Source organism: Carcharhinus amblyrhynchos, chromosome 27 (assembly GCF_965287045.1).
Source record: "Carcharhinus amblyrhynchos chromosome 27, sCarAmb.v2.hapA, whole genome shotgun sequence".
Lineage (NCBI taxonomy): Eukaryota > Metazoa > Chordata > Chondrichthyes > Carcharhiniformes > Carcharhinidae > Carcharhinus > Carcharhinus amblyrhynchos.
In genome coordinates this window covers 5774543-5801482 of record NC_137350.1, presented here as the reverse complement: position 1 = coordinate 5801482, position 26940 = coordinate 5774543, and the positions used below count along the sequence as shown (strand labels likewise).

At 47.7% G+C, this 26940-nt stretch overlaps 1 protein-coding gene across 2 annotated transcripts in view; it reads right to left on the bottom strand.

Moving 5' to 3' along the window:
- The window catches only part of gfap (glial fibrillary acidic protein), a 53840-nt gene extending 28191 nt beyond the window's left edge, over positions 1 to 25649 (bottom strand). For both annotated transcript variants that reach the window (XM_080213842.1, XM_080213843.1), the window contains exons 1-4: positions 25498 to 25649; positions 15653 to 16057; positions 3559 to 3619; positions 529 to 624 (exon numbers count right to left, since the gene is read on the bottom strand). In XM_080213842.1, the coding sequence (XP_080069968.1) occupies positions 529 to 624; positions 3559 to 3619; positions 15653 to 16057; positions 25498 to 25595 (660 nt within the window). In that variant the 5' untranslated portion in view covers positions 25596 to 25649. The remainder of the gene's footprint in view (positions 1 to 528; positions 625 to 3558; positions 3620 to 15652; positions 16058 to 25497) is intronic.
- Positions 25650 to 26940: the final 1291 nt, after the last annotated feature.

Genomic DNA, 26940 nt, shown 5'->3' with positions numbered 1-26940 from the left:
AGTCAAAGACCGTGCCTCGCTCAAACCCCTTCCCCACCCTCAACCCCTCCTCCATCCCAAGGGTCGCAGTAGAAATAGAAAAGGGGTCAATGATACAGAGGTGACGGTGCAGGAACAGGAAGAGAAATCATTGCAAATGATACACTGACTACGATTCGATAGTCTTCTGACAGAGTGTCATCAAAAGCTGAAACACTAACTGTTTTTCTCTCTCCACAGCTGCTGCCAGACCTGATGAGTATTTCCAGCACTTTCCGTTTTTATTTTGGATTTCCAGCATCCACAGGGTTTTGTTCCTGGAACAGTTGTCCAGGATTTTTGACTATCCCGGTCCATTAATCAATCCTGGCAATGGAAAATTTTCATCAGATCTAAAGAGGCTGCAACCTGGTTATTCTTCAGTCAGATCTGGTAACAAACAGCCTGATGGTGCGAGGAGGATGGAGCTGGATCATTGTAGCCAGATTCCAATTGAATCCCAGTCACTCCCCGCTCATTCCCAACCACACAGGGGTGCAGAGTCCTTACCTCATCATGGACTTTCTTCAGGAAGTCGATCTCATCCTGCAGGGATTCAATTTTCCGCTCCAGGTCAACCCGAACCAAAGCAGCGTCATCAACGTCCTTGACAAGGGGAGCGGAGAGCAAGGTGAGATACAGAACAGAGCAGCCATTTGCCAGCAAAGCACTGCACCCACCCCTTCCCCTACCTCCCCTGATGGGCTTCCTAAACCCAACTGGCTTCAGGAACAAGGCAATGAGAGAGGGGATTTAGGGATGGAGGACTCGGGGGGAAAAGGGGGACCCAGAGAGAGGGGGACCCAGAGAGGATTCCACTGGGGGAAGATACTTCAGAAGAGAAGGAGCTGGGGATGGGCTTCAGAGGGAAGTGACAATGAAAGCTCAGAGGTGTTGAACGTTACCATTGACAGTTCAAAGTGCCCACAGCCTGAAGGGACTTTGCCAATCTTGAGATCTGCAGTTCCCGAGAGCTTCACTGTTCCCGCTCTTGGGAATTTCCCCATAGTTTGTCACAGGGTCAGAGTCCTAGTGAAAACCCCAACGCTTATCTCTCCACACGCACTGCCGAGATTTCAAATCAGGCCTTGAGCCATTCTGACAAAATCAACTGGGATGGTGCGGTGGGGGGGGAGGTCGGTTTAGCACTGTCCGTTTGGCAGAATGGGGTCTGATAGAGGCAGCAAGGCCAGTTTCAGAGAGATTGGGACACCATCTATAAAGGGTACCCCCCCTTAGCACTGAAGTTAAACTCCCTCCAGCCCCCGTCCCCATGACAAGGAAGTCATGGAATCGAACCCGGGTCCCTGACGCTGTAAGGCGGCGGTGTTAACCACTGCGCCACCCAAAGATCATGAACCTACAACGTTTGGTTTGTCGCAGTTTGCAAATTAAGTGGGCACTGTCAAGGTTCCAAAGGTTAGTCCCTCAGACGACATGGGGTTAAATCAAAAATGGTGTTTCTATGATTACCCCTTCCTGGCCTCTGTGGCTACAGGTTGAGATGTTCCTATTCCTATTCCAATGAGAATATCCACATGTTGTCTTCTCCATTTCCAAGGAAAAGCAGCCAAAGAGCATTTTCGTTGACCTCCGGATGGATTCCAGGACACAGGCGAGCATGCAAAGGTCTATGAGGGGGTGACACGTTTTTGGAACTTCTACCTCTCTGAGATACTCAACAGCAGAGAATAACCACCCAATTTACCAAGTGGCAAAGCACTGGTCAAAGAAAACACCAGATGCTTCTTGTTTTTCAGGGGTATCCTTGTTACCCGTCTCTCCATGAAAAGCAGTCAGGAGATGGATATCACTGAATCAAGCTTCAAATCCAATTCCCCACAGCATTCAACCATGGAAAGAGGGTGCATTCATTCACGTACAGCCATTCTAAGACCTTGGGCTCAAAGTTCTGATTGTTCATTACCTTGGCAGCGGGAATGATTCATGGGGAGATTAGAAGGGGCAAGAGGTTGGGGTTGAAATGTGGAACTGCCAATATCTCAAAGGTTATCGTAATCTGTTGCTTGCTGCACAGTTTTGCTAAGCAAAGGAGAATCAGCATGGACAGTCAGAAGATCCAACAACTAATAGAGGAAACTCAATCCAATGCCAACTAAACCAAATGAACGTACACACAGAAAGAGGCCATTTGGCCCATTGTGTCTGTGCTAACTTTTGCCAGATCAATCTAAAGATAATCTCATTGCCCCACATTCCCTCTGGTTCTGTACCTTCCTCTGTTTCAAATATTTATTTAATTTTCCATCAAAAAAATGGAATGGTTTCTGGTTTAACCAAGTGTCCTGTAGTAAGGTATGTGGTATTTCTTCACTCTACCACTCCAGCCTCCACCCCACCCCCTCCATCCTACAAAAGTATTGGGGGCTCTCTTCACCACCCTTCCGTCCCCCCCGCCCAACCACAAGGGCACTCAACCATGGCCCACCATGAAGATAATGACAGAATTTCACTTCAGTGACAACCTAATCCCATTAATGGAGGGCAGGAGTAGATTTCCTCTTTAGGTGTGGCTTGGGTATAGGGTAGGGAGGAAGTTTTGTTGAAGATCACCCCCTTCGTGGAACCTACTGGAATTTGCGTCCATTGGAGAGTTCTTAAGGCAGTTCTAAATGAAAAGGGCTTCACGGAAGTGTCCAATATACCCATTCACAGGCCTGTCCATGTGTCACCCAATAAAACGACCCAGGACACCTCGGTCCACCTTGTTGGCCAACAAGGGGCATACACGCGGTGGGTTGTGCGAGGGATGCTCTTGGATGTTGCTTCGAGAGTTGCCTAGTGCTTCACGTCGTTAGTGTACGCTTAAACTGGACCAACTGACGGGCAACACGACAGCTCAGTGACTATCACTGTTTGCTGTGCAGATACAGGGACCCGGGTCGGACCTCCGACTTGGGTCGGTGTCTGTGGGAATTTACACATTCTCCCCGTGCCTGCGTGGGTTTTCTCCGGGTGCTCTGGTTTCCTCCCACACCCCAAAAACGTGCTTTTAGGCTGATTGGTGTAACAAATCGTCCCTAAATTAGACCTCCCTTAATCTGGCGCACATATAGTTCTCTAAATTTGCACCCCTTTATTGTGGAGTCCACGAGGCGTAGACAAAAGTCATAGGTAGAAGGAGGATTGGAATGAGGCGCCCACTGAGTGTTAAAATGGGCGGCGTGGGCTTGTAGGGCTGGAGGACCCGTTTCCTGTGCTGTGTTGTTCTTTGACACACTCCCCACCATTGGCCCATACTTGAGATGAACTACCTTCAATACTAATTCATCTCTCTGCCAAGTTAGCCCAGCCCTTATCCAGCATTTCCTCACTGGTACATAGTTTCAATGTTAGAAATGCAGAGCTCCAGACATTCAGGGAAGGAGTCTCTGATCTGGTCCATACCCACCCCACAGCGAGTGAGAATGGAGAATTTGGTGTTTCAGCCAAAACTCTATTCACTTTCAACAGCACAGGAGAATCTCAGCCACGAAAGAGGACAGCGATTTTTGGCATCAGTCTCTGGCAGTTCCTTACCTGTCTGAACGTTGCTAAGTTGTTCTCAGTCTCCGTCCGCAGATTGATCTCATCCTGTAATCTGAAAAACACACAGTTTCGGAGTGAGGGCTGGGATGTGAGTTTGTTCACTAAGTTGAAGAGCTATAACTCTATCAGTTCCTGTCCCTGTACCAGGTCCCCCTGTTATTCAATGCCAGTGGGCATTCCTCAATGGGCAGATCCCATCAATTGCCAAAGCCCTTCTTTAATTGCCCTCTGCATGTGTCCCAATCACCTGCCTTTCACCGGTTAGTAAATGTCTCCTCAAAATCCGTGTGCTTGCTTCCTGTCCACTGATCTTCACTGACCCAGTTAGGGTTATTAGATAAGGATCTCTGATCATACCAGCGAGCTGACTCGAATTAGATTACACCGTTCCAAGCGCTAACTTACTCTGTTCCCAGTCTGTTCCCTGGTACTTCCACACTGTGGCTGTAAAGCTAACAGCCACATCATTACAGTAATGCTGTATCCCCCACCTCTTTGAATAAAGGAGCAAAGTGTGGGATCGTGTTTTCATTTGATGATTTACCCGATTCCAATGAACTTTATAACATGTTGTGGAGACCCTCTTCCTTTTCTTCATGGAAACATCTAATTCAGTCTTACCCTTTAGATCATTCTGTTCCAATTATTACCCCATTAGTTTTCTTCCTCCCTTTAACTTAAAGCACATGGGATTGGAGGTAATGTCTTGAGATGGACAGAAAGCTGGTTAGCAGATAGGAAGCAAACAGTTGGTATAAATGGATCTTTTTCTGATTGGCAGTCAGTGACTGTTGTTGTCCAACGAGGGGCATACACGCGATGGGTCGTACTGGGGCTGCTCTTGAATGTTCGAGATTGGCCTAGTGCTTCATGTCGTTAGTGTACGTTTAAACTGGACCAGATACTGGGCAACACGACAGCTCAGTGACTATCACTGATTGCTGTGCAGACACATGGATTTGGGCCGGTGTCTGTGGGAGTTTGCGCATTCTCCCCGTGCTTGCGTGGGTTTTCTCCGGGTGCTCCGGTTTCCTCCCACACCCCAAAGATGTGCTGTTAGGCTGATTGGAAGTAATAAATTGTCCCTAAATTAGTTTCCCTCAGTGTGGATGGCAATAAAACATTAGATAAGGGTCGTGGGTGGAGGGGGGGACTGGTAATGTTAAAATGGCGGCGCGGGCTCGTTGGGCCGAAGGGTCTGTTTCCTGGGCTGTTTTTGTTCTTTGTTCTTTGACTCGAGGTGTTCCGCAGGGATCCGCGCTAGGCCACAACTGTTCACATTATATATTAATGATTTGGAAGAGGGAACTGAATGTATTATCTCCAAATTCGCAGATGATACAAAGTTGGGTGGGAGGGTGAGCTGTGAGGAGGATGCAGAGATGTTTCAGTGTGATTTAGACAGGCTGAGTGTGTGGGTATCTGCATGGCAGATGCAGTATAATGGGGATAAATGTGAGGTTTGGTAGCAATAATAGGAAAACAGATTATTACTTGAACGGGTGTAAATTGAGAGAGGCGGATACTCAATAAGGCCTTGGTATCGTCATGCATCAGTTGCTGAAAGTAAGTGCACAGGTACAGCAGGCAGTAAAGAAGCCAGATGGTATATTAGCTTTCATAGTGAGAGGATTTGCGTATAGGGACAGGGATAGAACCTAAAACATAGAAAACTACAGCACAAACAGGCCCTTCGGCCCACAAGTTGCACTGATCATATCCCTATCTACTAGGCCTATCTATACCCTGTTTTGCTGCAATTGTGGAGGGTGTTGGTGAGGCCACACCAGGCATATTGTGGGCAGTTTTGGTCTCCTTCTCTGAGGAAGATGTCCTTGCTATAGAGGGAGTGCAATGAAGCTTTACCAGGCTGATTCCTGAGATAGCAGGTCTGTCATATGAGGAGAGACTAAGTCAGTTAGGATTATATTCACTGGAGTTTAGAAGAGTGAGAGGGGATCTCATAGAAACTTATACAATTCTAGCAGGTTAATCAGGGTAGATTCAGAAAGAATGTTTCTGATGGTGGGGGAAGTCCAGAACTAGGGGTCATAGTTTGAGAATAAGGGGTAAACCTTTTAGAACTGAGGTGAGGAGAAATTTCTTCACCCAGAGGGAGGTGAATGTGTGGAATTCACTATCACAGAATGAAGTTGAGGCCAGAAGTTCTTATGAGGAAAGGCTGAGGGGCTTGAGGTTATTTTCGTTAGAGAGGTTAAGAGGTGACCTAATTGAGGCATACAAGATGATCAGAGGGTTAGATAGGGTGGACAGTGAGAGTCTTTTTCCTCGGATGGTGATGGCTAACACGAGGGGACATAGCTTTAAATTGAGGGGTGATAATTGTAGGACGGATGACAGAGGTAGGTTCTTTACTCAGAGGGTAGTAAGGGTGTGGAATGCCCTGCCTGCAGCAGTGTTGGACTCGCCAACTTTAAGGGTGTTCAAATGGTCAGTGGATAGGCATATGGATAACATTGGAATAGCTTAGGTTAGAGGGTCATTAGATTGGTTCCACTGGTCGGCGCAACATCGAGGGCCGAAGGGCCTGTACTGCGCTGTAATGTTCTATGTTCTAAAACGTTGTCTGATTTCAAGAAGAAATTGGATAAAGCCCTTGGGGCTGAAGGGACCAAGGGATACTGGGGGGGAGGGAGGGAGCAGGGGGGATCACGATATTGAATTTGATGATTAGACATGATCAAAGTGAATGGCAGAGCAGGCTCGGAGGGCCGCGCGGCCCACTGTCCCTCTCTCTCTGGGCTGATATGGACAGACAGCAACACATGTGGGCAGTTCAGCCAGATGAGTGTGTCTCGGTGATGTCTATTTTGTGTTGTTACACACTCTTCTCAATAACAATGGTTACACACTGGAACCATTGAAGTGTTTGTAAACCTGCGTCTACCTTTCTGCTGGTTTTATGGCCGAGGTCACAGTTGTCCACGAGCTTTGTAGAAGATGCTGGATTAAAATAAGTATTGTTCATTGATTTACAGTGGTTCGGCAGTATTACATTGTGTACAAGATGAGGGAACGGATGGAATGGATAAAGAGCAGCTGTCCCTGAGTTGAAGGGTCAGTTACAAGGGGACATGGGTTCAAGGTGAGGGGCAAGAGGGTTAGGGGGAATGGGAGGACAATCTTTTTTACCCAGAGGGTGGTGATGGCCTGGAACGTGCTGCCTGGGAGGGTGGGAGAGGCAGGTTGCCTCACATCCTTTAATAAGTCCCTGGATGAGCAGTTGGCACGCAATAACATTCAGGGCTACGGGCCAAGTGCTGGCAGGCAGGGTTAGGTGGGAGGTCAGATGTTTCTCAGGTGCCGGTGCAGACTCGATGGGCTGAATGGTCTCTTCCGCACCGCCTGATTCTAAGATTTGTCCAAAACAGGACTGCAATGAGAATTGCATTTTTGTTTGCCCTTCCCCTCATGCTTAATCTCAGGTGGACAGACTGCTTAAATTATATTAACATAAAGACTTTAATTGGAATTGTTCTGTGAAGGGACGCAGTCTTTCTGTTTCCTGCTGGGAGTTAGTGAATTCAGTGAATCAGAGTGACTGTCAGGTTAGGTACAGTGTGAGTCCTGATGGGTCACCTCGACCTCCTGTCCAGGGAGAGTACAGTACACAGAGCTTGTTAAAAAGACACTCCTTCTCTCTGGAGAGGCAGGCCTCTGTATTTATAATAATGAGCCATTGCAGCAGGAGTGAGGAAACAAGAGGCTGTTTGTCCATCGCACACCCTTCAAACACTGTTCCCAACGCATTCCTGCCACATCAGCCCAGATGTTTGAGCCACAGCTGCAGGCTGGATGATCTGGGACTCACGTCGAACAGGCTGAGCCCAGGGTTTGCTCGGGGCTGCCCTCTGCTGGTAGGCCAGTCAACGAGCCGCTTCCTCCTCTGGGATTTGTAATCGGGAATCAGAGAATCCCGATGTGCAGAAAGAGGCCATTCAGCCCATCGAGTCTGCACAGACTACAACCCCGCCCAGGCCATATCCCTTGTAACATCACATTTATCCTGCTAATCCCCTTGAGACGATGGGGCAATTTGGCACGGCCAATCAACCTAACCCGCACATCTTTGGACAGTGGGAGGAAACCGGAGCACCTGGAGGAAACCCACACAGACACGAGGAGAATGTGCAAACTCCACACGGTGACCCTAGGCCGGAATTGAACCCGGGTCCCTGGCACCGTGAGGCAGCAGTGCGAACCACTGTGCCATCGTGGGGGCGATAGAACAGAATTTTGCAAGCTGTAAAGCTTTTATTTATATCGCTTATTTTTATACTCAAAGCGAAAGATGTGATGAAAGCAGGAGGTGCTGGAATACCCAGCAGGTCTGGCAGCACCTGTGGGGAGAGAAGCTGAGTGAGTGAAGCTGAATATGAGTCTTCATGACGGAAACAGTGTGATAGGCTGATGAAAGGAGGAAGGGTGAGGAGGAACAAAAGGTTCTGCGATAGGTTAAAGGGCGGGAGAAATGAAACCTCAAAGCTATCGTGGATCAAAAGGCAAAGTGAGTTACTGCAAAGAAACTCTGGTAATGTAATTGGATATGGTATGATAATAATGTTTTTTCTCTTTTCATTCACAGGTTCTAAGTCGGTCCGCCTCGTGTCCAACGAGGGGCATACACGCGATGGGTCCTACTGGGGCTGCTCTTGGTTGTTTGGGATTGGCCCAGTGCTTCATGTCGTTAGTGTGTGCCTAAACTGGACCAGATACTGGGCAAGACGGCAGCTCAGTGACTATCACTGATTGCTGTGCAGACACATGGATTTGGGTCAGTGTCGGTGGGAGTTTGCGCATTCTCCCCGTGCTTGCGTGGGTTTCCTCCGGGTTCTCCGGTTTCCTCCCACACCCCAAAGATGTGCTGTTAGGCTGATTGGCAGGAATAAAATGTCCCTAAATCAGATTCCCTCAATCTGGATGGCCATAAAACATTAGACAGGGGTCGGTGGAGAGGGGGACTGGTGGTGTTGCAATGGCGGCGCGGGCTCGTTGGGCCGAAGGGACTGTTTCCCAGGCTGTTTTTGTTCTTTAAACAACCTGGGCGTCCTTGTGCATGAATCGCAAAAACCCAATCTGCAGGTGCAGCAGGTGATCAAGAAGGCGAATGGAATGTTGGCCTTCATAGCGAGGGGGATAGAATATAAAAGTAGGGAGGTCTTGCTGCAACTGTACAGGGCACTGGTGAGGCCGCAGCTGGAATACAGTGTGCAGTTTTGGTCACTGCACTTGCGGAAGGATATATTGGCCTTGGAGGGAGTGCAGAGGAGGTTCACCAGGCGGATACCGGAGATGAGGGGGTTGGACTATGAAGAGAGACTAGACTGGGTTTGTACTCGTTGGAGTTTAGAAGGCTGAGGGGGGATCTTATAGAGACGTATAAGATAATGAAGGGGATGGATAGGGTAGAGGTAGAGAGATTCTTCCCGCTTAGAAAGGACAGCAGGACTAGAGGGCACAGCCTCAAGATAAGGGGGGGCGGTTTAGATCAGAGTTGAGGAGGAACTTCTTCACTCAAAGGGTGATGAATCTCTGGAATTCTCTGCCCATTGAAGTGGTGGAGGCTGCCTCGCTAAATATATTTAAGTCACGGGTAGATAGGTTTCTGATAGACAGGGGAATTAAGGGTTATGGGGAGAAAGCGGGAAAGTGGAACTGATCCACTTCAGATCAGCCATGATCTTATTGAATGGCGGGGCAGGCTCGAAGGGCTAGATGGCCTACTCCTGCTCCTATTTCTTAGGTTCTTATGTATTTGTCTAGAGGGAGTGTGAAGAGGAGAATAAGAAGCAGCTGTAAAGGCAAAAAGGCGAGAAGGACAATTTGGACCGGCAAAAAAAAAGAGAAACAAAACCGGAGGACAGAGTTCATGGCCTGAAATTGTTGAATTCAATGTTTAATCCCGAGGGCTGTACAGTGTCTAGTCATTAATGTCCTTTAGGGAAGGAAATCTGCCGTCCTTATTTGGTCTGGCCTACGTGATCCATAGCAACGTGGTTGAGTTTCAACTGCCCTCCAGGGGCAACCCCGGATGGGAAATAAAAGCTAGCCAGCCAGCGACACCCGGGACCCTCGAATGAATAAAAAAAATCAATCGGAAGTTGAGGTGCTGCTCCTCCAGTTTGCATTGGGCTTCACTGGATCATCAGGCCTAGGAGAGACATGTGGGCATGAGAGCAAGGTGCTGGAGTTAAAATGGCTCACACGATAGGAAGGTTGGGGTCACGCTTGCAGAGGTGTTCCACAAACCGAACAGCCTGTGTTTAGTCTTCTTGATGTAGAAGAGCAGCATAATGTGCAAATGTGTCACTGCTTTATCAGGAGGGAGCGTCTGAGCCCTTAGACAGTGAGGAGGTAAAGAGTAACGCTTCCTGTCATTGCATGGGGAAGGTGTTTGTGGGAAAGGGGATAAGAGATTGGGGGGTGATAGAGGAGTGGAGCAGAGTGTTGGGGGGGGGGGGTGTAATCCCTGTGGAATGCTGACATGGCGAGTGAGGGGACGACGTGTTTGGTGGTGATATCAGGCTGGAGGGAGTGGTGGAAATGATCTGTTGAATGTGGATAATACAGGTGGGGTGAAGAGTGGAGACAAATGGGGAGTTCACTGTGGCTCTGGGAGGGAGGGAGTGTAAAAAGGTGGGAGATTTTAAACAATCCATTCTTGGGACATGGATGTCGCTGGCTAATTACCCTTGAGAAGGGGTTGAATGTGGCTGGGGATGGGTGGGGAGTGTATCCACAGTTAACAAAAAGGGAAGCTATCTCAGAAGTTGGAGTTTGGAAGGTAGCATCGTCAAAACAGATCCAGTCAAGGTGGGGAATAGACTGCCGTCCTTAGTGTAGGGTACGAACAGGACCAGTTCAGGGAACCCTGGGACTGATGGGATTACAGTAAATATTAGTACATAGTCGTCAGAAAGGTTGAGAGAAATCTGAGATGGACAAGGTGAAGGTGAGAGAAATGTGATAATTAGAAGCAAGATTGATTTTTCCAATTCTGAACAAGAGCATTGACTGATACAGTCATCGATGTACTGGAAAAACAGCTGTGGGGGGCCTGAGTAGGACCAGAACGAAGAATGTTCCACATACCCCACAAAAGACAGGCATCACTAACACCCAATGTGTACCTATAGCAACACTTTTTATTTGGAGGAAGACAAAGGATTTAAAGGATATTTGTACCGTGGAATGGTGTTTAGACACAGAATCAAACTGTCTCTACATCGTCACCATCGAACACTCCCAGAACAGGTACAGCACGGGGTTAGATACAGAGTAAAGCTCCCTCTACACTGTCCCCATCGAACACTCCCAGGACAGGTACAGCACAGGGTTAGATACAGAGTAAAGCTCCCTCTACACTGTCCCCCATCAAACACTCCCAGGACAGGTACAGCACAGGGTTAGATACAGAGTAAAGCTCCCTCTACACTGTCCCCCATCAAACACTCCCAGGACAGGGACAGCATGGGGTTAGATACAGAGTAAAGCTCCCTCTACACTGTCCCCATCAAACACTCCCAGGACAGGGACAGCATGGGGTTAGATACAGAGTAAAGCTCCCTCTACACTGTCCACATCAAACACTCCCAGGACAGGTACAACACAGGGTTAGATACAGAGTAAAGCTCCCTCTACACTGTCCCCCATCAAACACTCCCAGGACAGGGACAGCATGGGGTTAGATACAGAGTAAAGCTCCCTCTACACTGTCCCCCATCAAACACTCCCAGGACAGGTACAGCACGGGGTTAGATACAGAGTAAAGCTCCCTCTACACTGTCCCCATCGAACACTCCCAGGACAGGTACAGCACGGGGTTAGATACAGAGTAAAGCTCCCTCTACACCATCCCCCATCAAACACTCCCAGGACAGGCACAGCACGGGTTAGATACAGAATAAAGCTCCCTCTACACTGTCCCCCATCAAACACTCCCAGGACAGGTACAGCACGGGGTTAGATACAGAGTAAAGCTCCCTCTACACTGTCCCCCATCAAACACTCCCAGGACAGGTACAGCACGGGGTTAGATACAGAGTAAAGCTCCCTCTACACTGTCCCCCCATCAAACACTCCCAGGACAGGTACAGCACGGGGTTAGATACAGATTAAAGCTCCCTCTACACTGTCCCCCCATCAAACACTCCCAGGACAGGTACAGCACGGGGTTAGATACAGAGTAAAGCTCCCTCTACACTGTCCCCATCAAACACTCCCAGGACAGGTACAGCACGGGGTTAGATACAGAGTAAAGCTCCCTCTACACTGTCCCCATCAAACACTCCCAGGACAGGTACAGCACGGGGTTAGATACAGAGTAAAGCTCCCTCTACACTGTCCCCATCAAACACTCCCAGGACAGGTACAGCACGGGGTTAGATACAGAGTAAAGCTCCCTCTACACTGTCCCCCATCAAACACTCCCAGGACAGGTACAGCACGGGGTTAGATACAGAGTAAAGCTCCCTCTACACTGTCCCCCCATCAAACACTCCCAGGACAGGTACAGCACGGGGTTAGATACAGATTAAAGCTCCCTCTACACTGTCCCCCCATCAAACACTCCCAGGACAGGTACAGCACGGGGTTAGATACAGAGTAAAGCTCCCTCTACACTGTCCCCATCAAACACTCCCAGGACAGGTACAGCACGGGGTTAGATACAGAGTAAAGCTCCCTCTACACTGTCCCCCATCAAACACTCCCAGGACAGGTACAGCACGGGGTTAGATACAGAGTAAAGCTCCCTCTACACTGTCCCCCATCAAACACTCCCAGGACAGGTACAGCACGGGGTTAGATACAGAGTAAAGCTCCCTCTACACTGTCCCCATCAAACACTCCCAGGACAGGTACAGCACGGGGTTAGATACAGAGTAAAGCTCCCTCTACACTGTCCCCCATCAAACACTCCCAGGACAGGTACAGCACGGGGTTAGATACAGAGTAAAGCTCCCTCTACACTGTCCCCCATCAAACACTCCCAGGACAGGTACAGCACGGATTGGATAGAGTGTGGTCTCACTGGAGCTCAGCCTGAACGATGCATAGATTTCCGCCATTGCATCTTCTGCAGTGAAAAATATCTGTTTATGATCACTCGTGTGATTGAGTTACTATTCTGATCATGAAAGATTCTGACAGTTACTGTGTGTCTAACGTGGACTGCTCCTTACGTAAAGAAGGGGCTATATGAGCCTCTGTTGTAGACCCATTACACCAGCGTCCAACTGATGAGTTAATTCTTACTGTGTAAATGTGGGGAGAGGGAAGAGGGACGGATCGACGAGTTCTGTAAGGTGGCAGAGTTGGAAAGGAGCAAATTAGAAACACATTTTAAAAGTCCTCTTCACACAGTGAAGAAAACAGTGTTGTATCTTGGGTCATTGGAGAGGCGTGTGCAGATCCACAACTATCACTCCCGGGATTAAACCGGAGAGTAGCCCTCCTTGCTGACTTCACCCAGGAGGTGGAGGGAGTGGGTGGGCGACTAACCTTCAGTTACAGATTCAAATTTTGTCTTAACTGATGAGATTGGTGAGTTCTTTGCTGTAGGATGGGATAAGTTTGGTTGACTCTTGTGGTAACTAGCGGTCTCCCTCCTACACAACAAAATTGACAAGGAGGTTATGTGAAGAATGGGAGAAAAATATCAAACCAGAACATGAGGAGGCAAGTTGAGCCTGTTCCTCAAATCCATTGATTTGCCCTTGATCCATATCTCCTAAGATGTTTAGATAATGTTTGGTGAGAGGAGGTTCATGGGAGAGTTAAACCAAATGGTCTACTCCCGTGCAGTTAATATGATATAATTACCTGTACCCAATGTGGATTTATCAATCTCAGTCTAGCATGTCTTTGAGCCCCTGTCTGTTCCTAGTGGACAGTGTGTTGACCAGTTTTTTAAACACATTGAGATGCAATCCAACAGAACCCTTTCTCTGAAGCATATTCTATAAGAGTGTATGTCGCATGGAACACAGTCTTCAATGTGGTAACAGGAAGTGATATAGGGTGTGAAGTCTTTGCCTATGTTATTATTTCCCTAGCAGGGGGAAATATTCATCCAGTATGTTCATAGAGCTCAGGGTGGATGGTAGCACCCTTGGCTGCCCTCTAAAGCTGGCTGGGAAGCAGCAATGGGCAAGGCTTCGGGTAGTTGAGAGTGAGAAGTCTCACAACACCAGGTTAAAGTCCAACACATTTATTTGGTAGTAAATGCCACTAGCTTTCGGGGTTTGTCCCTTCATCAGGTGAATGGGAGTTAGGGTTAGGGAGTTAGGGTTAACTCCCACTCACGTGACAAAGGAGCAAACCCCAAAAGCTCGTGGTGTTTAAACCTATTGGACTTTAACCTGGTGTTGTGAGACTTCTTATTGTGTCCAACGCCAGCATCTCCACATCGTGGTTGAGAGACCCAGGGAGCTGGTCGGGAGAGAAACTGGCTTAAAAACGACGGCAAGAGCCTCATATTCCAAAAATTCCAACTGCAAAACGGGAACTGAGGAATTGGAGGAAAGTTGAGTGCTATATTGGGTAGTCAACTGCTTAGTATGTTTGGAGAAGCTGCGTTAGTTATTTTTGCACAATGCCCCTTCACTGTAACTACACCATCAGGCTGTTGACCAAGGATGTCCACTGCTGATTTACATCTGGGTATGGGTCTCAGCCCAGGGGCTGCAGGTTTCTCCTGTGCTCGAGAGAGAGATTGTCATTTGGTGGCTATTGGAGGAAGTGTTCAGGTGTGTGTTGGGTGGTGTGAGGTTCGAGTGTCTGACTCGGGTAGATGGAGTGAGAAACAGCAGTTGCAGTCAGCTGTTCTCAAAGGTTATTTTTTGCATCCATGTATCTGGGTGATGAAACTCTCTCCATGTTGAGCAAGTGTGAATACCAAACTCTCCCAGATCAGGTACAGCCGTAGAAGAAACCTCCTTCGAGAAGGCCCCAGCAACACAGTCTAACACAAAAAGCAGCCCCGACTGCACCAGTGTAACCAGTCAGAACGAAATTGACAAATGATAAGATATTCAGGATTGTTTCGGTGTGTAATTATGGGTCCACTGGGAATCGGATTGGCACTAACTGGCACATCTCATATCGAATCTATAGAGCAGGTTCCAGAGATGGAAGGTCAGTCTCTAACCCACTGCACAACTCATGCCCCTAACCAAGTTGCTTTAAACTGTGTCCCAAATCCTTTATTCACTCAATTGCTGCTTAGCCGTCTGCAGCTTCCAGAGCCCCGTCCTCCAAATGTTTGAGTTAAACCCAGCAGACAGCCAGTGAAACACATTCAAAGCACCAAATCGGCTGTCTGAGAATAGCACAGTGGTTAGCACTGCTGCCTCACAGCACCAGGGACCTGGGTTCAATTCCCGGTTGGGGTCACTGTCTGTGTGGAGTTTGCACGTTCTCCCTGTGTCTGCGTGAGTTTCCTCCGGGTGCTCTGGTTTCCTCCCACAGTCCAAAGACGTGCCGGTTAGTTGCCATTGACCATGCTAAATTCTCCCTTAGTGAAGCCCAAACAGGCGCCAGACTGTGACGACTGGGGGATTTTCATAGCAACTTCATTGCAGTGTTAATGTAAGCTGACTTGTGACTAATAAATAAACTTTGAGGAAAGTCTACAATTATTCCACATCTCACATTCCAGCCCATCTCCAAGTAGGATGGGGTGGGGGGGGATAAAGTGCAAATAAATTTTCTGATAACGGGATTCGATCCTAACATTCAAAAGGCAAAATGGTTACTTGTTTGGGTGGAATTAGCAGGAAGCTTGTGATGGAGGGGAAAAATTAGTTCGCTCTTTCAAAGAGATGCCACAGGCTCCGTAGGCCCAATATCCTCACCCTCTGTCTGACTGTGTGATTTGAAGAATAGGGGTAGCTTTCCATTCTCACCTTTTGGGGGTTAATCTCTGGGGGTGAAGTGCGTGCCAATCATGGACCCTCTTGATTCTCATGCCATTGGGAAGCCTTAGAGCGAGCGTGTGACCTACCTGAGCAGGTTAATATCTGAGGGGTGTTGGTGGGGATTGAGAAATCTGGGGATGCCATACCTCTGCTTCATGTTGTTCCGATCCTCCAGCAGGTTGTCCCTCTCGATCTCCAGACGGGCCCTGGTGCTGTTCAGCTGGTCCATCTGGTGCCGCAACTCCCGGATCTCATCAAGGTACATATCCCCCAGCCGACTGGGCTCTTTCCCCTTGATCTGGTTGAGCTCCGTCGCCAAGATTTTGTTCTGGTTTTCCAGGAAGCGCACCTTCTCGATGTAACTGGCAAAGCGGTCATTCAGTTCCATCATCTCAAACTTCTCGTTGGTCCGAGTCTCTTTGAACTCAGCATTGAGGGCGTCCGACAGGGTGAAGTCGAGCTTGTCCTGGAACATTCCGGAGCTTTTTGTTGGATAGTTGACGTGCTTCAGTCGAATCATGGAGCTTCTGGAGGTACTTGGCAAAACAGACCTGTGCAACGAGATGCAATTAGTGGGAGCATTCCCGCCCCCCCATCCCTGATCTATCCCAATGCAAGGATCTTTATTCCCATTCAATCCCAGAGTTCTATCGCGCAGCCAATAACTTTGCCCAAATGGAGTCTCTTCTTGCAGTGAGCTTTGGCAGACTATTCACAGGGGACAACAGCAACCCCAATCCCACCCTGAAGTGATACCTTTCCAATGGCGGTGATATATCCCAGCAGCCAGGCTTCTGTCTAATTTCAACCCTCTTATACAAGGAGGACAGTTAAATTACTGTCCCAGCTGAGATAAACAACCCCCAGGTCACAGCAGGGGCTGAGTTTGATGCTGGCTAAATTCTATCACAGCACCAGGGTCCCACTGGAATACAGACTCTGTACTGCAGTCAGTATCACAATGGAATTCTCTATCAGAGAATCATACAGCCCACAAAGAGGCCTCTCAGCCCATGTAGTCATCAAGCATCTAGCCATGTTAATCCCATTTTCCAGCATTTGGCCCATTGCCTTGTGAGTTGTGGTGTTTCAAATCCTCATCTAAATGCCTCTTAAACACTATGAGGGTTCCCGCCTCGCTCACCCTTTCAGGCAGCGAGTTCCAGATCCCCACCACCCTCTGGTTGAAAAAGCTTTTCCTCAAATCCCCTTAAATCTCTGGCTCCTGGTTATTGACCCCTCAGGCTTCTCCCCTCTCTATGTCCCTCATAATGTTATACACCTTAATCAGGTTCCCTCTCAGTCTGTACTGCTCTAATGCCCCAGCCTAACCAGCTCCTGAGAAACCCCCAACCCAGGCAGCAAACTGGTGAATCTCCTCTGCACTCTCTCCAGTGTAATCACATCCTTCCTATTGTCTGGTGACCAGAACTGCACACTGTACTCCAGCTGTGACCTAACAAGAGTTTTATACAGCTCCATCATAACCTATCTGCTCTTATATTCAGTGCCTTGGCTACTAAAGACAAGTATCCCATACGCCTTCTTAACCACCTTATCCCTCTTTCCTGCTGATTTAAGGATATTTGGACCCCAAGATCCCTCTGGTCCTCTATACTTCCATTCATTGTGTATTCCCTTGCCTTATTAGTCATCCCAAAATGCATCACCTCACACCTTTCAGGGTTCAATTCCATTTGCCGCTGTTCTGCCTGTCTGATTAGCTCGTCTATATCACCCTGTCATCTAAGGCTTCCATCCTCACTGTTTACCACACCACCAGTTTTCGTATCATTTGTGAACTTACTGATCATACCCCCCCTCCCCACATTCACATCCAGATCATTACAGGCAGCAAGGGACCCAGTACCGATCCCTGTGGTACACCACCGGACACAGGCTTCCCGTCACAAAAACAACCTTCAACCATCACTCTCTGCCTCCTGCCACTCAGCAAAGTTTGGATCGAATTTGCCAATTCCCTCTGGATCCCATGGCTCTTACCTTCTTGATGTAACAGTCACCCAGGTGGGACCTTGTCAAGAGTCTTACTGAAGTCCATGTAGACTATTATCAACTGCACTGCCCTCATCGACACACTTAGTCATCTCTTCAAAAACTCAATCTAATTTGTCAAACACAGTCACCCCGGACCAAGACGTGCTGTTTATCCTTAATCAATCATCGCCTTCCCAATTGACAATTAATTCTGTCCCTCAGAAATATTTTCTATAATTTCCCTACTATTGATGTAGGACAGTCCAAAGATGTGCGGGTTAGGTTGATTGGCCATGCTAAGAAATTGCCCCTCAGTGTCCAGGGATGTGTAGGTTAGAGGGATTAATGGGTATAATATATAGGGATATGGGGGTAGGGCCTGGGTGGGATTGTGTTTGGTGCAGACTCAATGGGCCGAAGGGCCTCTTTCTGCACTGTAGGGATCTATGATTCTATGACTCATTGTAAATACCTGGTTTATCCATTCTCCCTTCTTGCATAATCATACCACATTAGCTATCCGAAAGTCCTCTGGCACCTCAATCGCAATGCAATATACACTTTAAATTACAATCAGTATCACAATAGGATACAGACTCTGTATTACAGTCAGTGTCACATTAGAATACAGACTCCGCATTACAGTCAATATCACAGTGAAATACACACTAATGATAATTTCAATCTGTAGTGTTGGCCTGGAGACTGAGGATAATATAGCCAAGGTTGCTAATGAATCAAAGCTACAATGGAATGTAAGCTGTGTTGGGGACACAAAGAGGCTGCGAAGGGATATAGACAAGGTGAATGAGAAAGAAGGTGTCAGATTAGTTATAATGTCAAATGTAAAATCATCCTCTTTGGCAGGAAGAATCTAAAATTAGATTATTTAAGAGGTGAGAGACATTTTTTGCTTAGAGGGATTTGCATATCCTCGTGCACAAATAATAGAAATAGAACATGCAGACACAGCGAGCACATTATGTTAACCTTCATCGTAAGGGAATTAGTGGAAAAGAGTACGGAGATCTTACTGCAATCACTTAGTGTTTTTGTTAGACAGTCACTAGTGTGTTGGATTCTTAACCCTTGGAAAAATACTTGGCTCAGAGAGAGTCCAATAAAGGCTCACTCCCCCTTTTCAGTCATGACATGCTAAACACAGTCATTCTCAATCTTTCTGCCCCAAAAGTACATGTTTTATGTACTTAATAGAAGGGATTGAGCAGGTGATATGCAGATGGATGTACTGCAAAGATGCATTGGAGTTCAAGACACGCTACAAAGCGAAAACCCCACTTGACAAATGACGAAGAGAAACCAATCTTTCAGCAAAACCAATCAGGTATGAAGTTGGCTTCAATATCAAAGTTGTAACGTTTGCTAACTTACCAAATAACGTGTGCTGCAGTTTGGGGATTCAGTGTTGGCGGAGCACTGGTGTGAGAATGAAAGAAGGAAGCTGCCTTAGGAAGATGTCCAGGGACAAACACGTCATGAGAACTGGGACCAATCTTGAGAAGTGTGAGAATGGGATCTTCCAATCGTCAGAACGGTTTCATTGTCATCAAAATGCAACGCGTATTCAAATGGACCAAATCAAACCGTGAGCCCAGCAAAGATTTCCGAGCGATAAGCTGGTTAATGGAGTGAAAAAGTTGCAGCAAAAGACAAAGATTGCTTTGAGGATACCAAAAGGGCTTGATGCCGAAATGACCAGCTTCCAGTCATACAGCAGCAAAAGTACCCATTCTGGCACCTCAGCAATGTGGGTGAAACACTATTGATGGAATTCTTCTGTCCTGCTCTCCACGGGAATTACAGGAGGTGGCGAGGGGAGGGAGGGGGTGGTGGTGGGGCTGGGGGACACGGATCATGTGAAGGTCCATTGGCCTTGGGCAGGATTTTCCAGTCTTGGGGGGGTGAGTGCAACCAGAAATTCCCACCCCATGAATTGCAATAGGCTCGGTAACCAAACCGTGGAGGGGAAAAGTTTGAAAACTACTCAAGCGAAAAATCACAGGACACGAGGAGACAAACTTCATGGCGGTATTAATCCGCACGGCTCCCAAACTTCAAACCATGCTGAAAATCAGGGTCCCTGCTGGAGTTTTTATGCCTGACCATGGATGGCTGGGGTGGATCGAGGGTTCAGTCTGTGATATAGGTGTCCCCCCGTGGCCGATGTAAAGAATGCAGCTTATTTGTGTGGGACGTGTTCAGAACTCGTATCGTCAATAAAATCAAGGAGGTACCTGTGATAAATAACACCCATATCACAGTTTTACCAAGCGGGAGGTTAATATCCTTAGATCAACATTTAGATGTCTGCATCAACAGCCACTCAAGAAACATGTTTGTACCAAATCGAATAAATGGATGGTTGGGAAAGAACTTCACAAAGACTGGCTTCCCCACTTGATGCTTTGTGTTGTTTTTAATCATTAAATTATTGGATGCTATTAATGCATCAGAATTGTCATCAGATTGGTCAAAAATGCAGAATATCCAATTCAATGGATGGAAAGGAAGATGATTTGTTACGGGGCAAAGATTCTGAAACTGAAAACACCATATCGGTGGGTGGATGGGCCATGCAAAATTACCCTTCAGTGTCCCAAGGTGTGTAGGTTAGGTGGATTAGCCATGGTAAATCCACAGGGTAATGCGGATAGGGCAGGGGAGAGAGGGCCTGGGTGAGATACTCAATCAGTGCTGACTTGATGGGCTGAATGGCCTCTTTCTGCCCTGTATGGATTCTACGATCTGATCCAGAGTGGGATTCATAGCGACAGTGACTCTGGTTGATTTTGATGAACTCACTATCAAGAAACAATGAATTTTTCAATGTGGTTAAAGGTATTTTTGTACAATTAATTTAATCACTAAATTGTGCCACAATAATTTCACATTAAATATTGAAATAAAGAATATGATTTTCTTTCACATTTCAAAGTGGTGACCCACCCACATTTGCACTGACAGATCACATTCCATACTTAGCTTATATACATCTACCCTCATTTCTGGAACAATGTTTGGAGACTTCAAAGGTCAACTATATGTCATCATCTATAATAGCTTCCAGAATGGTGAGAGAACAAACATGCAGGAAAACATTTGGTCTCACAACCTAGCTGCCGCAGATGTATTCACCTATAACAGCATCAGTAGAAGGGACCTCACCCAATCCTTGTAGAGACAAAGTCCCATCTTCACAATGAGGATATTGTGGTGTGTGGCAGTACCACTGTGCTAAAAGGGTTAAGTCCAGGTCAGATCTAGAAGCTCAACACTGGGCACCCATGAGGCACTGTGGGCCATCATCAGGTGCAGAATTGTACCCAACCACAACTTGTAACCTCATGGTCTGACATATCCCCCACTCTATCATTACCATCAAGCCCTGGGATCAACCCTGGTGCAGGATGATATGCCAGAAGCAGTAGGTATAACTAAAAATGAGATGTCACCTTGGTGAAGCTACAATGCAGGACTGTGTGTATACTGAACAGAGGAAGCAACAGACAACAGAGTTAAGCACTCCCCCAAACGATCAGACCAAAGCTCTGCAGACCTGCTGCACCCAACCAGGACTGGTAGTGGACAATTAAGCAACGAAGAGGAAGAGAAGGAGGCAGCATGAACATTCAGTTCCCAATGATGAGAGACTCCATCAGTGCAAAAACAAGACTGCAACCATCATTATCCAGAGGTGCCAATTGGATGATCCATTTCAGTCTCCTCCTCAGAGTCACCATTTGAAACCACAATCTACTGGTAACATAGAAACTACTTCTTATGGGCAGTGCAGTATTAGCACTGCTGCCTCATAGCGCCAGGGACCCGAGTTCAATTCCAGCCTTGGGTCACTGGAGCTGGCTGGTCGGAATGGACGAAGGCGCGATCCGGTTGGAACAGACTGAAGGCGCGGGCCAGTCAGACTGGACCTAAGGAGCGGGCCAGTTGGAACAGATGGTTGTAGCTGACTAATCGATGAATATATTAGAGATGGAAATTGAATACTAAGGGAATGAAAGAAGTTGGGGATTGTGGGTCTGAGGATAATCAGTCGCAATGGTATTGAATATCGTAGCAGGCTCAAATGACTGAATGGCCCATTCCTGCTTCTTGTTCCTACAGAATCATGGAATGGTTACGTTGCAGGAGGCCATTCAGTATTCCATGTCCAAGAGTCCATTCCTCATAACCCCACACATGACATCTTCAGAGGCTTATCCAATTCCCTTTGGAAAGCCATGATTGAATCTGCCTCAGGCCCACAGCACTCAGTGTTTTAACCTTGTGTAAGGTTTGGTTCTGTTGCCATTTGCCTTAACTTGTTGCCCTTTGTTTCTTATTTCTTGTACCACATGTGCTGAAATAGCCTACGTTCGTTACACTGATGTTAAGCATTGACCTGCAAATCTTTCCAACACACACCAACAGGAGGCGGTAAGAGAAGTGACGGAAAGAAATTCTAACATTAATATTCACAGCTCCAGCTTACAACATGCATATAAAAGTATATGTTGCCGTGGGAACTTGGGTTCCTTGAGTTACCTATAAACTATTCCTCAAATACCCAGTCTAGAGAGTGAGGATTGTCAGTCCTGATCCTCATGGCAGGCACCATGTCGACACTTATTGCTATGGACAATGATGAGACATCATGAACTTTGACCCTGGTGGAATCTAACACTCCCTAGAACACAGTTGAGGAGGAACGTCTTCTCTCAGAGGGTGGTGAATCTCTGGAATTCTCTGCCCATTGAAGTGGTGGAGGCTACCTCGTTGAATATGTTTAAGTCACGGGTAGATAGATTTCTGACCAATAAGGGAATTAAGGGTTATGGGGAGCAGGCGGGTAAGTGGAACTGAACAACTATCAGATCAGCCATGATCTTATTGAATGGCGGGGCAGGCTCGAGGGGTTAGATGGCCTACTCCTGCTCCTATTTCTTATGTTCTAGCTCAGAGGTGCTGAGGTTATAGTTTCTGGGTGGGATTTTCCAGCCTCTATCTCGTGTTTTCTGGTGGCTGAGGTGATTTGCTATTGCTGAAATCTTCCAGTCCTGCATGATGATGTTTTAGACCACCCTGCTGCTGGGAAACCCATCATGGGGGTGATAGAGTGGGTGCACAGGAGTTGGGGGGGGGCGGGGGTTGAGGAAAGGTTGCCTTCGGCAGGACTGGAAGATCCTGCGAGCCGGAAGGGATGGAAAATTCCATCTCTTGTCTTCAGCACACTTGGCGAAGATCAGCCAACTCCAAGAATCAACCTCGGAAAGTTCTAACCCGTTGGTGTGACTCCAACTTTTCAGTGGCATTACCGAACCCGCGAGTCGGAAAGTTGGGGATTGAAGCATCCATACGATAGGTTAATAATGTCACTCCTTACCTACATCTCCTTTCATTTCTTTGGCAAATTACATGTGATCCATCATGGAACTTTCCAGACTCACTCAACTATGAAAGAAATAATTTATTCCTCTCTTTCTAATTTAGTTGTTAAACGTAAGGAGGATTAATCAGTGAGGCTCAGAGCGGGTGCTTAGCCCAGGGAGCAGCTGCATGTTGTCCGCGCGATAACTTCCTGACTAATCAGTCCCAGGCAACATTCTCAAATCCAGATACCCAATTCTCCAATAAATACAAGAGTGCTGAGGGGAGGAAGATAAAGAGAGAAGAGTTACATTAATACATGCCTTTCACAACTTTTAAATTGTCAGTGAAGTAGGTTTGAGGTCTGTCCACCGTTACAATGTAAGAAACATGGCAGCCAATTTGCACAGCAAGATCCCACACACAGTACCCACGGTAGTGATGCTAATTGAGGGGTGACATTTTGGCCAGGGCAGCGGGGGGGGGGGGGGAGCGGGGAGGGGGGGGAGCTCCCCTGATTCTGTTTGCAGCAATGCCCAGCGATCATTTACATCCACTTGATTTCCAATCTTATTCAGTTAATTTAGTTAATGAGAATTGTCAGCGGTCCCCAAAGAGTTAATCCGGATTCCGAGAGAAATAACCAGGGTCACTGCGCAGTGCCGAAACCACTCCATCCTCCTCCTCTCCCCCCCACCCCACCCCCATCTCCCCCACGTCTCCACATCTCTCCCCAGTACCTCTGCGCTCACTACACTTTGGGTCCTTTCTCTCTTCCTCGCCTCCTCTCCTATCACCCTGTCCCTGCTCTCACCTTGCCTTCCCCTCTCCATCTCTGTCCCTCCTCAATCCCTTCGCTACCTCGTCTCTTGGCCCTTCTCTCAGTTGTTTCCCACCCTTCTGCTTCTCTCTGTCCATCTCCGGCTCCTTCAGTTATCTCTGTCTCTGATGCCTCTCTCTCTTTCTCTCTCCATATGACCTTTCGTCCACCCCTCTCTTTCTCTCATCTTTCCCTTCTTCCAGCACTCTGTCCCCCATTCAGTGAGTGTTAAATGTTGCTGACACTTGCACTGATATTTCCAGGGCACACTGTTTTGCAAGCACTCAGCAGTTTTTGTCAGCACAGCAATACTGTCAGAATTCACTAGGGGGTGCCATTTCCTTCCTATTCTCTCCTATCAGTTGGAATAGACTGGGTGGGGTGGTTGGGGAGGGTGGGTGATGGTCTGATGGGTGGGGGAGGGGTGTGGGCGTGTCTGTGCTTGTACGCTCCAAAAGAGTGGCTGAAAGATCAAATTAAAACATTAACGCATCCTCCCATCTGTGAAATGCTACGACCCTCTATCTCTCTCTCTCCCCCTGATATCTATCTCTCTCTCTCTCTCTTTTCCCCCCAAACTGAGACATTGCTCTTTCTCTCTCCCCTCTTTGTGTTGACCCTCACTCCTCCCTCGAACCCCTGTCTGAGACCCCTCTCTCCCCTCAGCCCAGTGGGTTAGCACTGCTGCCTCACAGAGTCGGGGACCCGGGTTCAATTCAGGCCTCGGGTCGCTGTGTGTGTGTGTGTGTGCGCGCGCGCGGAGTTTGCACATTCTCCCCATGTCTGCGTGGGTTTCCTCCGGGTGCTCCGGTTTCCTCCCACACGCCAAAGATGTGTGAGCTACGTTGACTGGCTGTGGTAAATTGCCCCTGAGTGTCAGGCGGAATGGTGAGGTCAATACCTGGGGTTATAGGGATAGGGCCTGGGTGGGATTGTTGTCGGTGCAGGCTCGATGGGCCAAATGGCCTCCTTCTGCACCGTAGGCATTCCATGATTCTACACTCTGACTCCCTCCTCCCCACTGATACCCAGCCTGTCTCCTCTTCCCCCTTTGACCCCCCTCCCAACTCTCTCCCACCCCTCTCTCCTCTACCAAACTGACACCTCCTTTCTCCTCCTCACTCCGTCCCCTATACTGTGACACTCCTCTCCCTCGCTCTCCTCCCGTTCTGACACCCCTCAGTCTTTGAGAGAGGCCATGATTGTGGGGGTGCTGGTGTTGGACTAGATGGAAGGCTACACGACGCCAGGTTGTAGTCCGACAGGTTTATTTGAAATCACAAGCGTTCGGACTGGGTCTCCTTCGTCAGGTGAAGACAGTTGTGATTACTGATTGTCTGCCCTGTATAAAGAGCTGGATTAATAAGGACGCTGTTAAAATGAAAAACACATTTACCAACAGTTAAACAGCAGATCTGAGCAGAACCTCGAACCAACACAGGCAGTTGGAAGAGAATCTTGTGGGTACAAACATAGACCAGACCAAAGCCTGAGCCAGCTTGTAATCATTCCAGATGCAGTACACAGAACATAAAGCATATGTAGAGTAATTAAAATATTGCACATTGTAAACCCAAAGCAGTTCTAACCTACCCAAGGTCAGAACTGACAATATTTTAAAACTAGTTCACAGAAACTCCGAGTTGACTCAGCTCCTACCAGGTAACTGAGACTCCAGATGTCTCTGCCTCTGAAGGTGTAACTCTCACCCCCCCCCCTGCACTTTCTGACTCACTGTGTGAGCGTTTCGCTTGGGTTACGAGCAAGGCTGCGGAAGGTATTTGGTACCTCTTTGTGAAGCTGTATCTGCTCGAGGGGATTGTGGTGAGACCCCCAAAACGCTTCCTGTAGGACGAGGTCTGCACCGACTCGAAACTCACGCTCATCTTTGCCCACTTTGTACGCCCCCGCCTTGTCGCTGCAAGTTAAGAGTTCCAGGATTGAACTCTCTCCCCGCTGCCAGCCTGTTTATATATCCCGTGGATTGAGGCTGGCTGGCGGGGAGTGCCACAGGGTCCTAGCACCCACCCCATCCAAACACACCCTTTGTGAGGTCTGCTAATCGGTGCCTAGCCTTACTAGCTAATCATGTTTAACATAGAAACCATAGAAAATTACAGCTCCGAAACAGGCCTTTTGGCCCTTCTTGTCTGTGCCGAACCATTTTTTGCCTAGTCCCACTGACCTGCACCTGGACCATATCCCTCCACACCCCTCTCATCCATGAACCCATCCAAGTTTTTCTTAACTGTTAAAAGTGACCCCGCATTTATCCGGCAGCTCATTCCACACTCCCACCACTCTCTGTGTGAAGAATCCCCCCCTAATATTCCCTTTAAACTTTTCTCCTTTCACCCTTAACCCATGCCCTCTGGTTTTTTTCTCCCCTAGCCTCAGTGGAAAAAGCCTGCTTGCATTCACTCTATCTATACCCATCAAAATCTTATACACCTCTATCAAATCTCCCCTCATTCTTCTACACTCCAGGGAATAAAGTCCTAACCTATTCAATCTCTCTCTGTAACTCAGCTTCTCAAGTCCTGGCAACATCCTTGCGAACCTTCTCTGCACTTTTTCAACCTTATTTACATCCTTCCCGTAACTAGGTGACCAAAACTGTACACAATACTCTAAATTTGGCCTCACCAATGCCTTATAGAACCTTACCATAACACTCCAACTTTTATACTCGATACTCCGATTTATAAAGGCCAATGTACCAAAAGCACTCTTTACGACCTGTGATGTCACTTTTAGGGAATTCTGTACCTGTATTCCCAGATCCCTCTGTTCAACTGCACTCTTCAGAGTCCTACCATATCGCTGTTTAAAATGTGTAGCAGTCCCACAAATACTCTAAAGAATAAATTAGGACGAAAGTTAAATATTGCCTCTTGTCTGAATGGGCTACTATCGGCCAGATTTTCAACCTGATAGCGGGCGACTAGGCAGGTGGGTCAACTGTTATAGAAAGAACTCAGTAAGAAGTCTCACAACACCAGGTTAAAGTCCAACCAGTTTATTTGGTAGTAAACCCACAAGCTTTCGGAAACGGTGTTCAACACACAAGACACACCTGACAAAGGGACTGCAGCAGGCGACGGTGCAGAGGGACCTCGGGGTCCTTGTGCATGAGTCGCAAAAACCCAGCTTGCAGGTGCAGCAGGTGGTCAGGAAGGCGAATGGGATGCTGGCCTTCATAGCGAGGGGGATTGAATATAAAAGTAGGGA